The sequence below is a fragment of the Vitis vinifera genome, chromosome 5, assembly GCF_030704535.1.
Source record: "Vitis vinifera cultivar Pinot Noir 40024 chromosome 5, ASM3070453v1".
In the NCBI taxonomy this organism is placed as follows: domain Eukaryota; kingdom Viridiplantae; phylum Streptophyta; class Magnoliopsida; order Vitales; family Vitaceae; genus Vitis; species Vitis vinifera.
Genome location: NC_081809.1, coordinates 25,724,444 through 25,738,140, shown reverse-complemented (window position 1 = coordinate 25,738,140; position 13,697 = coordinate 25,724,444). Strand labels below are relative to the sequence as shown.

General features: G+C 29.7%; 1 protein-coding gene across 1 annotated transcript; it reads right to left on the bottom strand.

Moving 5' to 3' along the window:
• Positions 1 to 24: 24 nt before the first annotated feature.
• On the bottom strand, positions 25 to 4,771 carry LOC100243890 (transcription factor bHLH153). Its single transcript, XM_002273889.4, has 6 exons — positions 4,270 to 4,771; positions 1,964 to 2,088; positions 1,549 to 1,614; positions 1,309 to 1,374; positions 779 to 826; positions 25 to 545 (listed from the first exon to the last, which is right to left on the bottom strand). Exons 2-6 carry the CDS (start codon positions 2,060 to 2,062, stop codon positions 414 to 416), a joined length of 411 nt encoding a protein of 136 aa, XP_002273925.1. The 5' UTR covers positions 2,063 to 2,088; positions 4,270 to 4,771; the 3' UTR covers positions 25 to 413.
• Positions 4,772 to 13,697: the final 8,926 nt, after the last annotated feature.

Genomic DNA, 13,697 nt, shown 5'->3' with positions numbered 1-13,697 from the left:
AACTAAACAGAACTGCATTATAAATCATGATAATTGCCCCCCACATATTTCATTAACTCATTGTTAGAATTGATACATATCTCATGTTTATCAATATACATTTTCTCGATATCAGATTACACACCTTATCATACAGGACTACCCATCACCAGTTCAAAAACCCAGACCGACTGCAGTTCTTCCAACTGTTCCAATGTACCAGGCATCCAGGTAAACGCATCATGCTAGACATCATTTCTCTTACAGATTTGCATCAGCCTGACAAAAATGTGTTCTGCCCTAGAAGAGATGAAGGAAAAAACCCGATGTTGGGTACCCTTTACACCACCATATATCATACCCTGTTACTACCAAACCTTTTTTTTTGTTGCTGAGCAGAGGGGTTAGCTTCAATGAGGCTGCAGTGCAGCAATCTAGAACTTGGGGGAGGAATCGGTCTTGATGGGTGCCCAGATATCTGCACCGTTGCTTCGAGCCACCCCAACAGTGTACGAAATCGGTACAAGACATAAACCTCTACTCCTTAAACTGTATCGCTCTAACTCCTGAAAAAGAAAAAGCGTCACCCATTTAGCTTTCATCTCTAAAACAGTCCCACTCAATCAGATAAAGCACGGAAGCTTCCGATCCTCTTTCAGGGTCCAACTTGTTACTATTTAGAAACATCACATCAGAAGGGTTAATGATAAAATAAAGTTTGTTCGACCCCGTTTTTCCACAACCAAAATCATGAATTCATTGTAGCATATAGTATTATTTCGGTCCAGCTCATGCTTACCTGCATCTTAGCTGTTGTTGTACTCTGAAGGTATGGAGCGCTCAACACCTAAACCCACCCCCAAAAGAAAAAAAGGCAGAGCAGTGAGGATAAAGTCAAACAACTAGTGGCAAAGTAACCAAAAGATGATAAATTCCATGTTGTTGGCAAAACATTCAACACAAAAAAGTCAATAGTGTTCCAGAAACATTCACACATGAATGTTGAGGATGCAATCGCAGTCGGGTGTTGGTCAATAGACTCCAAGCACCGCTGCTGTATGTCGAGCAACAACCTATTCAGGGAGGTTGAAAAACAGCGTTGTTGAAGATTTCGGTTTAGATTTATGGCAAGTAGATAGGTCTAAGTCGAACCACTCTACAAAGTGTGAATGTATTTTGGTCTCAAATCAAGAAAAGTAGATGAAGGGACCTACTACAAGATCCTAATTAGCAGACCTCTTAATCAACCAGAAAATATGATTCCTCTTGGTATGGTGATTCAAACAATGGGCAATTTTGAAGGGGGGTGACAGTGACAGAAAGTCTGACCTTAACTTGCTCCTGAAGGAATCTTATGTACTCCATTGCCTCTAGAAGAACCGAAGCTGTATCTGTCTGCAGTGAACTCGAAAAAAAGGCTTCAGAATCAGAATCAAGTTTAACAATGCAACCAACTGAGAAGCATGTGAATGAGCAGCAACATCCACGGATATACACCGTGAAGAAGAATAAACACAAATAACGGGAAATACTGATGAATTTAGGAAGAGATTAATCTGCTGTGCGTACCTTTCCAAAGGGTGAAACAAGCTGTTGCAGAGCTGCAATGCGCTCGCCAACCTTCTCTTTCCTTTCCTATTTGCCAAAAGAGTGCATTAGAGACAGATACATCAAAGCACACATCACATGATAGAAGAAACCGAACCACCTCAAACGGAACTAATAGCCGCATTAGGGTAATAGAACATGCTTAGGAGAATTTGGTCTAGTGCCCGATGCTCAATGGCCAATTCAGGCCACATATCCATCCTACAATGGAAGGCTTCAATTGCTTGAAAAAGCAGTTGTTTCATGGAAATTTTTGGTGGCATTTGATCATGTTCATTCATATTTACAGTGAAGTAGGCCTTGGGATCATCAAGCTAATTCCAACTTCATACTATCGAAGTTATTAAAGATAAGAGAGAAAAGAGAAAAAAGGTACCTTGGTGGAAATGGTTAAATCGGGCTTTTGTCGTTTCGGCGCAAGAGAAGTGAGACCACCTTGGTCGACGGAGATGGGGCTCCGTTTATGCTCCGCCATTTTTCGCTCCTTATCCCTTATTCTCACTAGTAAAAAAGAAAACAAGAAATCAACTTAATAAAACAACTAATCAACACAAAATCAATATGTCAATTGTCCATAATACTAATTCATTCCTGCCTCAGAGCCAAATAACCAGCATGACAAATAATATTTAAGAACTTCTTTGGTTCAGACTTTTTTTATTTTTTTATTTTTTTTATCGGGTTTTTGGCAGGTGGCCCGGGAAGACAACGACCATGACATATGAAAAACACCAGATCGACGATATCTATAACTTACTTTAATAAAGGATGGAATTTTTTAATTTATTCTAGGTTTATCGGGATCTTTAATCACAGCAATCAAGGGTCTAGAATAAGGACATACAAGAGCAGGGCCTACACGGCTTCACCTACCATTGAAGGTCCTCCTTCTTGGAAGCTACTGCCATCCGAAACACATTAAAAAGAACCGAAAATTCATAACCATTCTCTATCACTCTGATCCTAAATTTTCTGGAAAAACAAACAGATATGATTAAGGTCGAAAGTTTGAAGCCTGCTTCAAGATGATGCAGGTCGCTCACCTCAGAGTCAAGCAACCATTCACGGGCTGCTGGTATAAGTTCTGGCATACAGCCCGTGTGGAAACACCCTAAAAACAATTATAGTTGATACTACAATGAGATCAGTTTCTTAATTAAGAAACATGTGTCGGTCAAGAAGGATTCACGGTCTGACTTATAATAATCAAATACGATAAACCCTAGATGACAACATGCACAAAATATATACACATTGATAATTCTTATTGTATAATAAATCCCGAAAAAAGACATGCAACGTTTGTAGTCAGAGCCTAACCCCTCATCAACAACCCGATGAAACAATAAAAAATGAGCTTAAAAAATGTTAATATGGTTGCGTGATTAAAAAACAATATCACAATGTATTGTAAGTAGGTTTTACGAATGACACAAGCTTGATTAATTAATCAAAAACCCGATCACCTACTAATTACACAATGCATGAACGGTACACCTAAACTGACTGCATTGTCATGACCCAAAATTGAATCACATGGATTGAGCTCATTTTCATGAATAAATCGAGCATTTCTAGTCGTTTGATTGATATAATCACAGTAGTAGACCTAGACTCATTGTGATATCATGGCCGGAGATCAATCAAATGAAATGAGATCATTTTTCCAATCGCATGCTAATACACCAAATCTCACTGCATTGCAGTGACCCGAAACCTAATCACATAAAATGAGCTCATTTTCGTGAAGAAATCTAGTGTTTCTAATAGTTTGATTGATATAAATTACAATCATGCTAATACACCAAAACTCACTGCACTGCCAGGACCCGGAATCAAATCGGACCAAATGAGCTCATTTTCATGAACAATCTGAGCATTTTCAGATCCTTTGATTCACATAATCACACCAAATGAGCTCATTTTCCCCTAACAAATCGCCCTCATTCAAATAATCAATAATACACCTAAACTCATTGCAATGCCATGACCCGGAATCAAACCAAATAAAATGAGTTCATTTTCACAAACAAATTGTTTGATTACTACATCTAAACTCACTGCACTGCCATGACCCAAAATCAAATCACACCAAATGAGCTCATTTTCATGAAGAAATCAGCCATTTCGAATCTTTGATTAACATAATCATACCAATAACACACCTAAACTCACTGCAATGCCATGACCCGGAATCAAATCAGACCAAATGAGCTCATTTTCATGAACAAATACATCAATTTCATTAGATTCCATTAACATAATTGTAAATGGGTAGAATTGGATAGAAAATTTTGGGTATGCAATGCATATATGATATTAAAATGATCATAATCAATGGTGAATGTGATTGAAAACTAAGAATTAAAGAAATGACTTTGGTGGGCCCATTTTTCATAAATTTAAATCATGCATGAATCCACCCATTGAATACACAATCTAACAACTAGCCCCTAATCAATCAGTCAATTAATCATTCAATCAATCAATTAATTAATTAATTAATTAATCACTGATATATTTATATATTTACAACCTAAATTCATAAAAATATTCAGTAATTAAGCATAGTTCTTCAAGGTAATCTCATCAACATAATCCAAACCTTAGAATGAATTTCTGAGAATCAAAGCCATATACGAGAAAAAAATTTCTCAAAAATGAAGATGAGAAAAAACTCACCCAGAATATATTTTCTGCATTGCCAAACAAATAATATGAAGCTTTAGGCCCTAAAATCTTCACCAAAACACATAAGAAATTTCCTTCAAAGCAAACAAAAATGGCTCAGTGAAACTGCACTCTGTTTTCTCTCTCTAAAAACCCTTTTGTGTATACAGAGAAAACCTTAGTTCCCTCTCAAGTGTCTCTTTTTAGGAACTATGTCGAAATCCCATAAACCAGAAAAGGAGAAAATCCTGTTTGTTTGAGCGGAAAATGGTTTCTTGGGTGGGAAAAAGTTGTGAGCTTTGGTGAAAAAGGAGTGAACTTTGGTGGAAAAGGGGCAAACTCTGGTGAGAATTGAAGGAAAGAATGGTGAGACGAGTAAGAATTGGCCGGAGAAGAGTTGGGGTTGAACGGAGAAACTGAAACTCCGGCGAGAAAGAGAGTAGAAGGAGAGGGTATATGTGAGTGGTTTTTATAAATTTATTTGAGACAAAAACAATCCCTTTTCATAAAAAATTAAATAAAAAACTAATTTGGGAAAAAAACTTAAATTATTTTTTTATTTGACAGCTAACATACAACTCATGTAGAGAGAGAAAGGGCTTTAGAGTTTAGAGAGAGAGGGGGGAGGGTGGTTAAGTTGACTCAAGGTGAGGTCATTATTCTAACCATGGTTAAGGATGATGACAATTGCATTTCATTGGCTAATTGTTTTTTTCTCTTTTTGCCTGGCTGCTTGTGGTTTTCATGATACAAGAAGCCACCCTTTTTTCAAAATTTCCCTTTTTCTTTTTCCTTTGAAGTTGATGGGAGAAAAATCCTAATTGATAAACCCTAATCCTAATTGATATTGCCAACATTTTTTAGAAAAATTTTGCTACTTACTATTTATGATGGATGAAAAAATTATTTTTTAGGGTTTTTGACAATATTTTAAAATGGGTATTTTAAAAAAAATTAATTTATGATTTTCATTACTATATATTAATGAAAATTTTGCCTCTTTGACATGATTCAAATTTTGCCTCTTTTCGAGATTGTTTTTAGAAAACGTTTTTAAGGATGGTTCTTATTTATTTATAGAAATAAGAAACTATTTAAAAACTAAAATATAAAAAATAATTTTTTATTTTTTTAATATAAAAACAAATTATTTAAAAACAGTTTTAAGTCAAAAGTTTGTCGAATATATTTTTAAGTAAAAAAACTATTTTATATTCTAAAGAATATAAAGTTATTTTCAAGAATCACCTAAAACATAACCTCATTGTCTTATTTAATAGATTAAGAATGCGTTTGGGAGTGATCCTAAAAAGCATTTATAACATTTGAATGATAAAAGCGCTTCTTCGAATCACTACCATACAGGTTATAAGAGTCATTTAGATTTCATTTACAAATGGGATGAGTGAATGTTTCTGTCATGAAATGGACAAAGATACTTCCCCGTCATTATCATAAATAACCATCCATCCATTGGCAGACATGAGCTTCATATAATCACATCATCCCTAGTACACAAAATCAAAGCTTGAAGATGATCATAAATGGCCACATGGAATCATACTTTGGCACCTTTGCAATAAGATCCTTCAATGTTCTGCTCTCCAAACAAACATCCATATATCATTAGTCTTATTATCTATTATCTAAATATCAATCTATGAAATTAAGAATGATAGAAATAAACTTCTATGAAAGAAGAAAAATTAATGGAGAAAGTAGCAATGGAATTGGTTTTTAGGGTTTGGATGGGCATAGCTCATGATGCAATAGCATATAGGTTGGTGGACTAGGTTGGCCAAGGAGTGTTGGCTTCTTGTATAATTTCTCCATGGAAATTGAAGTTTTGTTGAGCTGTCTTGGTTCATCACTCATATATATATATGAGAGAGAGAGAGAGAGAGAGAGGGAAAATGCTTACAGGAAGACTAGATGGTGTTACACCAAAAAGTGTTGGCTTCTTCTTTGTACAATTTCAATATGGAAGGTCTTGTTGAGCTGTCACCTTCATGGTATAAATGGTACAATATTTCATGTATTATCTTTTTATAAGATCACTCTTTCTCGTGAACCAAGGATGGCAACACGAATTCGAATATATCAAGGTACCAAATTTTGTTGTCACCTCACCCCTGATTGTACAAGTTTGGGAAATTTTTTAAACTCTATGAGTTCAAGTATGATTTGACCTGTCTATATTTATTATATATAATAATAAATAAATAAAATATTTTATTTTATTTAATAAACATAAATATATTACTCTTCATAAAAATAATTTATATTTTAAATATAATTTAAAAGTTTTATAGTAAAAGAAATTGAAAAAATAAAAATAAACAAGATGGATAAAGCAAGTTTGGAAATTTCCTATTCTTGTCCCATCTTATCCCACTTCCCATTTATTTATTTTAATGTTTTGGTGAGAATAGGGATATATATAAATAAATAGAACAAGTTATTTTAAAATAACATTCACACATCACGAATCCACCACATTGTTATTCCTATATATATATTCTTGTTCATATAAACTTATTCTCATTCTCATTTCAATAAAAAAAAATTAAATAGAACATACATATACAACTTATTTTTTAAACTTTAATTATATTAAAAATAAATATATCTTATAAATAAATAAATATTATAAAAAATTAAATGGATTTTATTTTAGAAGTATATGTTTTTATCTCATACACACACACACACGTGTGTGTGTGTGTGTGTTAAAAACAAGAGAATTAAAAAATAAATTAAACTATTTATATATTAATTATATGATGGAAAAATCACTTTTGACCCATTTATCTTCATCTCAAACTCATCCCATCAAGGACATGAAAAAAATCATCTCATTATCATCCCAAATTGCATGTTTCCTTCTTCTAAAATAAAAAAATAAAAACATAACATCCTACCCCCAACCATAGTGATATTGTCCATCTAGGCCCAAAAGGGTCCTTACGACTTTAAAAGTCGTTTTTAATATTAAAAGCAACTCATACTTATATGGTGTCTAAAACTTTATTTTATATCCGATATAGAACATCATAAATACCTTTCATGCAGAAAAATGTTCTCATTGTGTCATATGAGATTATGGAGTCAAACTGACAAACATCTCTTATGAGGTTAATCAAACTCTCACACTAAGGTTGGGGATTAACTCTAATACCATTTGTAACGACCCGCACTCAACCGTGTATATATTGTCCGTTTCAAAACTTACGACTTTAAAACCTGTTTTCAAAGTTAAGAGAGATTCATATTTATATACTTTAGAAATTTTCTTTCATATCCGATGTGGGATATCACAAAAAAATACTTAAAATTAACATAAAATTGTTACAATTTTAAACATTCCTACTATAAGTATCAATTCAAATATATTCTTTTTCAAAATATTATTGGAAAAGGAGATGAACTTTTCATTTTTGTAAATGAATAATTTTATGAGAAAATGTCAAACAATATTGGATGAATTTTCACTGTCTAAATCAAAATTGTCTATTGCTTTGAATTCTCCCCACAAGGTTCATGGTAAGGATAAAAAGAAAATCATGGAAGACTACTTGTCTCCGTGCCAAGAATGAGAGAGTTTTGGGCTTTCTTTTATATTCCATTGGTTTCATTATAAATAACTAATAACCTTGTTTGGTATGTGGGAAACTAATTTCCTTGATATTTGTTTTGTCTACAATCTATCCCATTTGCAAAGAAAATTTGATGAGGTTTTGAGCTTATTTCTCAATTTAATAATTCAATTAATATGGTAAAGAAAAAGATTTTTACCCCAAATCCATTCTACTTAAAAACACCAAGATAGAAATTTTTTAGTTATTTTTATTTTATTTTATTTTAAATATTATGAAAGATACATTTTAGATATAAGATATTTTTAAATCTAATATGGTTAAGATTTAAAAAAAAGGTAATAAAACTTACATGATAGGTGATTACTTATTAAATATTATAATTTGATATATATTAATAACTTATTTATTTATTATTTAAGATTTTCAAATGAATAATTATTTAACATAATAATAAAACTCTAATTTTAAAATTTAATGAATATTTTTGAAAAAAATATTTAACATGTTCAATATTACTCAACTATACACCCTATAAGCTAATTGCCCTGATCAAAGTAAAGTAATGAGGTTAGGGTTATACTCCAATCAATGTGTTTAACATCACCTTTGATAGGTTAAGTTGAATGGAGTTAGGTTTCAGTCATGCATAATTTTTTATCTACTCTAATTAAAGTAGATCGATGAGATTAGGGTTCAATCCCTCGATAGGTTAGGTCATCGAGTTATGTTCTATTTATAGTCAATTACTTAACATGTTCAATATTATTCAATCATTTATCATTAAAACTAATTTCTCAACAACGAAGTCAAGAATTCAATCACTTGAACCAGTTGAATTGGATTATGTTAAATTATAAATTACAATTAATTTTCCATTCGCTATGATTTAAATAAAGTGGTAAGACATGAGTTTAACCACTCAAATAGACTAATCCAGATGGAGTTAGATTCGGATAATTACTCAACATGTTTAATATTATTTATTTATTCACCCTCAATGCCGATAAATTAATATAAAGTAAAGTCACAAGATTAGGGACAAAATTAGGGTTCAACAACTATTGGGTCAAATTGAGTTAGGTTATAATTATGGTTAATTTTATTATTATTGTGGTTGATTTTTTGTTGTAATTATTATTATTTAATTTGGGAATATAATTTTTATTCTATATTTTTCAAAAAATAGTTTTGTCAGTTTTGGCGGGAAATCACTGTCAGGGCAGTTTTTGGATTTTGGTTGGCGGCTTTTGACGGTGGGTTCCACGCCTCCGGCCTTTTAAATTTCTTGGTTCTCTTTTTCAACAATATGATATATATACACACCTCCACTCTTTCTCTACTCTCACTTTTGTACTCTCCTCTTTTGGGTCACCACGTGTCACTAACGCATTCTTCAAAAATTTGAAGATAAAAAAATAAACTCACCAAAATTAGAAATATATATATATATATATCGGGAGGGACACGTGAACAAGAGGAAGGACACGTGTCGGTAGGAGAGAAGGCAGGTGGGACTTGGTGGTGTGGAGGGGAGAGTAGGGGAAGATTTTGGTGGGAGGTTGTTGTAAAGAGATATCACGTGGAGTCCGACGCGTGGCCCCACGCGCGGTTCCGGGATCTGGGCCCATGATACGACTGCGGCCGTGCGCACAAAAGTCCACCCTCTCTTTCGCGTGGGTGGGATCCACGCGGTTTCTCTCCTTGTCTCTTTCTTTCTTGTTCTCGTTTTCCTTAATCTTTGGAAAGTACCTCATTACCCTCCTGATTTTTCTTAAAATCACTAATAAAATTTTTAAACTATTTAGGGGGGAAATTTGGGTACCATGTAAATTTAAAAAAATAAAATAAATAAAAAACTCATCTAATTGTGAAATTTCACAAGAGTTTAAGCAAAATATTAGATAAAAATAATTTTTTTCATAAATAATATATAAAATTACTTATTATTTATAAAATTAAAAATATTTATATATTTATTTGACTCAAATTATAATTTTTTTGAAACATAATCGAACCTATGTTAGATTTGATCGATTTTATTTAATAATTAATCCAGTTCTTATTGTTTATAATTTAATAAAACTTGATGAACTTTTAACTCAATTCTCGTATTGTTTAAGAATTGACATAAAATTAAATTAATTATCTAAAAATTAATTAAATTAATATATGAAAGATCTCAAGCCCCCCATTTTTAAAATTTAACTACAATATTAAATAAAATATTACCAAGCTTTAAATCTTTTTAAGGAATTTCTTTGAAGGGTATGTACAATGACCAACTCATTTTTGAAAGTTTGTGACTTACATTATATGAATCATATCTTATTATATGTCACACCTCCAATAATTCAAATTCATAAATTCCCTTAATATTATTTTAATTTAATTATAATTTTATAGGTTGGGACCATAGTCCCAGGAGTCAAGAAATAGCTACCATAAAAAAATGCCTAATAATCGTAGGTTTAAGCCCTATTATGTTGAGGTTTGTGCCTACAATCTAAGGTCAAAGTCCCCTAAGCAACTATTTTAATAAAACTTTTATTTTTTTATTTTTTAAATCTTCCATGTATTTCAATTCAATTCAATTTAGCTAAAATAAATTTTTATTTTGTAGAACAAAAAATTGTTTTTTAACTTTAAAAATATTTTTTTCAAATAACATTTTTTGAAAAAATTTATTCTAAAAATAATTTATTTTTGAAGACTTAAAAATCAAAAAACTAATTTTCGATGTTTAAGGATATGTTGGATAATTGTTTTGGAAAATAATTATAAAAAATAGTTTTTAAGAACAATTTTTTAAAACTGTTTTCTAATTTTTATAAAATAAAAATCAGTTTGAAAATTTAAAATGTTTTTAACCTTTTTTAATATTTTTAAATATATTTAAAAACAATTTTTTATAATTAGTGTTATATTTATAATCATTCTACATGTTTTTATAATTATTTCTTAAAACAACCCTTAAAAAACAAGTGAAAACGAACAGAAACTCCGTTGGGTGTCAAACATGTTTTCTATATTTTTTGTTTTAAAGAACATAAAATTATTTGAAAAAACAGCTTCCAACCAAACCCTAAGTCTTCAAGAAGAATTTTATTTGTAAAATGGTTAAAAACTATTTAATAAAACATTCTCACAAATTATTTTTTGTTATAATATTGCCAAACAAAAGGTAAGTTTCTTAGAAGGCATCAAGGTGGGCAACCTTTTAATTTTCTTGAATTATTTTTTAATAAAAATAAGTAAATAGCATTTATATGTATTGTGAAAGTCACATGTCTATGGTTCTGTGTTTGGAAAAGTAAATGGGGCTCAATGCCTTTCAAATGTTTCCCAATTTAATGAATTATCCTATGTGCAAGGGTCCCATTGAACTATTTTTGGGGTAACCACATCTACCATACAATCCTAGATTGCTAGTTGTCCAACGGGATGTTTCGCCCCACCCCATGTTGACTCGTCCCATTTATTCAAAATAATTATCATCTTATCCTAATAAAAAAATTGAACAAGACAAATATGCAAATTTTCATATTTATCATGTCTTGTCCCGTTTATTATTATTATTATTTAAAAACTTTATTTTTAAAAAACTTATATATATAAAATAAATAATTAAACTATTTTTAAATTTTAATTTTATATATAATCGAAAATGGACAAGGCAATACCCAAACACGTCCTCTATTTAATTTTAATTTCAATTATATCCCATTAAGAATGGGACGGACTAGGTAACTGAAAAAAAACTCTACTCATTATCTTCTAATGAATATCAAATTCCTTATTAAGGTTTTATGAGAGGTTTTCGATACTTGTATCATATAAATACTCTTAATTTAATAAATTAAAATATAAAATTTCAAAAATAATTATTCAATATTGTAGAATTTTTATGAAAATATATTATATTTATCTATTTGATTTGTGAGTATAATTAACAAATTCAATAGCAAAATAGCATCATTTTACTATTGTTAGGAATATTTTGCCTAATTTATTTAATATTACTTTTCATATGACATGTTACTAAGAATAAGTTTGATTATTAAATTTTTAGAAAGGTTTTTATTCTCAATATTTAAAATAAATAAACAAATAAATGATTTTGTTATTTTTAAAATTTTAAAATTTATAAGATGTTGTATCAAAAAGCCCTTCAATTTAAAAATTATTTTATTTAATCATTTATTTTAAATCAAATTAAGAATATTTAAATTTGTAAACAAAATAAATATTTCAAAAATTCTAAAATTAATACTGGAAAGGTGGCAACATTTTTTATTTTTTATTTTTTATTTTTAAAAAACAACTAGAAATAAGATATTATTGACATTTGAATTATACTATTATAGGCTAATGGAGGCAGGGTAGTTGGTCAGTCTTGTTTGACCTAGAAAAAACAATGGAGCCAAACCAAAATTGTGCCACGAAACATGGAGTTCCACATCTTCCATGAAGTGACATAAAATCTTAGAAAATATTCATGATTTTTTAATTTCATTATTGTGGAAATTCAAATATTATAAATTCATGAGTTTCTTTAAATTTGTTAAATGTTTTAAAGTTTCATTAACTACTAAATAATTTTCTCTTTTTCCCATTATCATTAATTTTTATGTTATATTTGATTCTCATAAAATTCAAGGAAAAACGTGAGAAAATAGAAAATAGAAAATAGAAAGGAAAAACATAAGGAAATAAAAAAAAAATAATAATAATAAAATATTTAAAGTCAATAAATTATTTTTGTATAATATTTAAAATTTATTTCACTAATTTCAACTTATCGATATAAAGATTAAATATTTAAAAATTTAATATGTAAGTTTTTAATTAGTTTTAATTATATTTAATTTTTTATATTTTTTTATAAAATAACCAAATATGACAAAATCATTTTTCTTAGTGTTTTTTTTTTCTCTTTGATATTTTTCGAGAACCAAACATAACATTAATTTAAGACTTCAATGAAAAGTTTTAATATCATACACAAAGACATGTACCATGCATACAAACTAAAATAATATGAAAAGGATAAAAAACGATGAAATTGTGTTAATATGAAAGTGATAGAGTAATTAAAGAGCAATGGAATCATGAATATGACCCGCTTCTTAATTCTAAAGTATAATGAATGAAATGGATACAAAGTCAAGAAAAAGGCTTTATCGCTTGACAAAAAGAGATTATCGATGTAATTAAAGTCACACTATATGCCTTTTTATAGATCAGCTGTTTGAAAACTACGCTCTTACATTTTCTTTTAATTTCTTTTTTATATTACAAACTACGAATTCAAATTCTTTCACCAATCACTTTTTAAGAAGTAATAAATAAATAAATAAAATCTTAAAATTAAAATTTATAAATAACATTTTTTAAAATGGAGTCAACATCACCATTGGTAGAATTTTTGAAGGCCACTAAGATCATTGTCAAAGCAAACAAAGAAAAACTTAACCCATTTGTTCTTTGTCTAGTGTCTTAATTATGGTGATAAGACCCTTCCACCTACATTATTTGAAATTTTAAAGAGTTTATTTAAGTATAATTAATTATATTTAAATATAATCGCATTCCTAATGACATGATTAGTATCAAGATTATGATGCCGCCACTCACTTTTATTTTCTATAGTATTATAAAAATATTTTGTTTATTTTTTTGGGATTTGTTAAAATATGTTGATCGATCAAAAAATTATGTTAATGTATATGTATCTTTAATTTAAGAAAAAAATGTTTAAATTAGAAATGGAAAGAAAACTTCTATTTTAAATTTTCATCTTAAAAAACCAATTAAAATTAAAATTGTTTATTATTAGAAAAT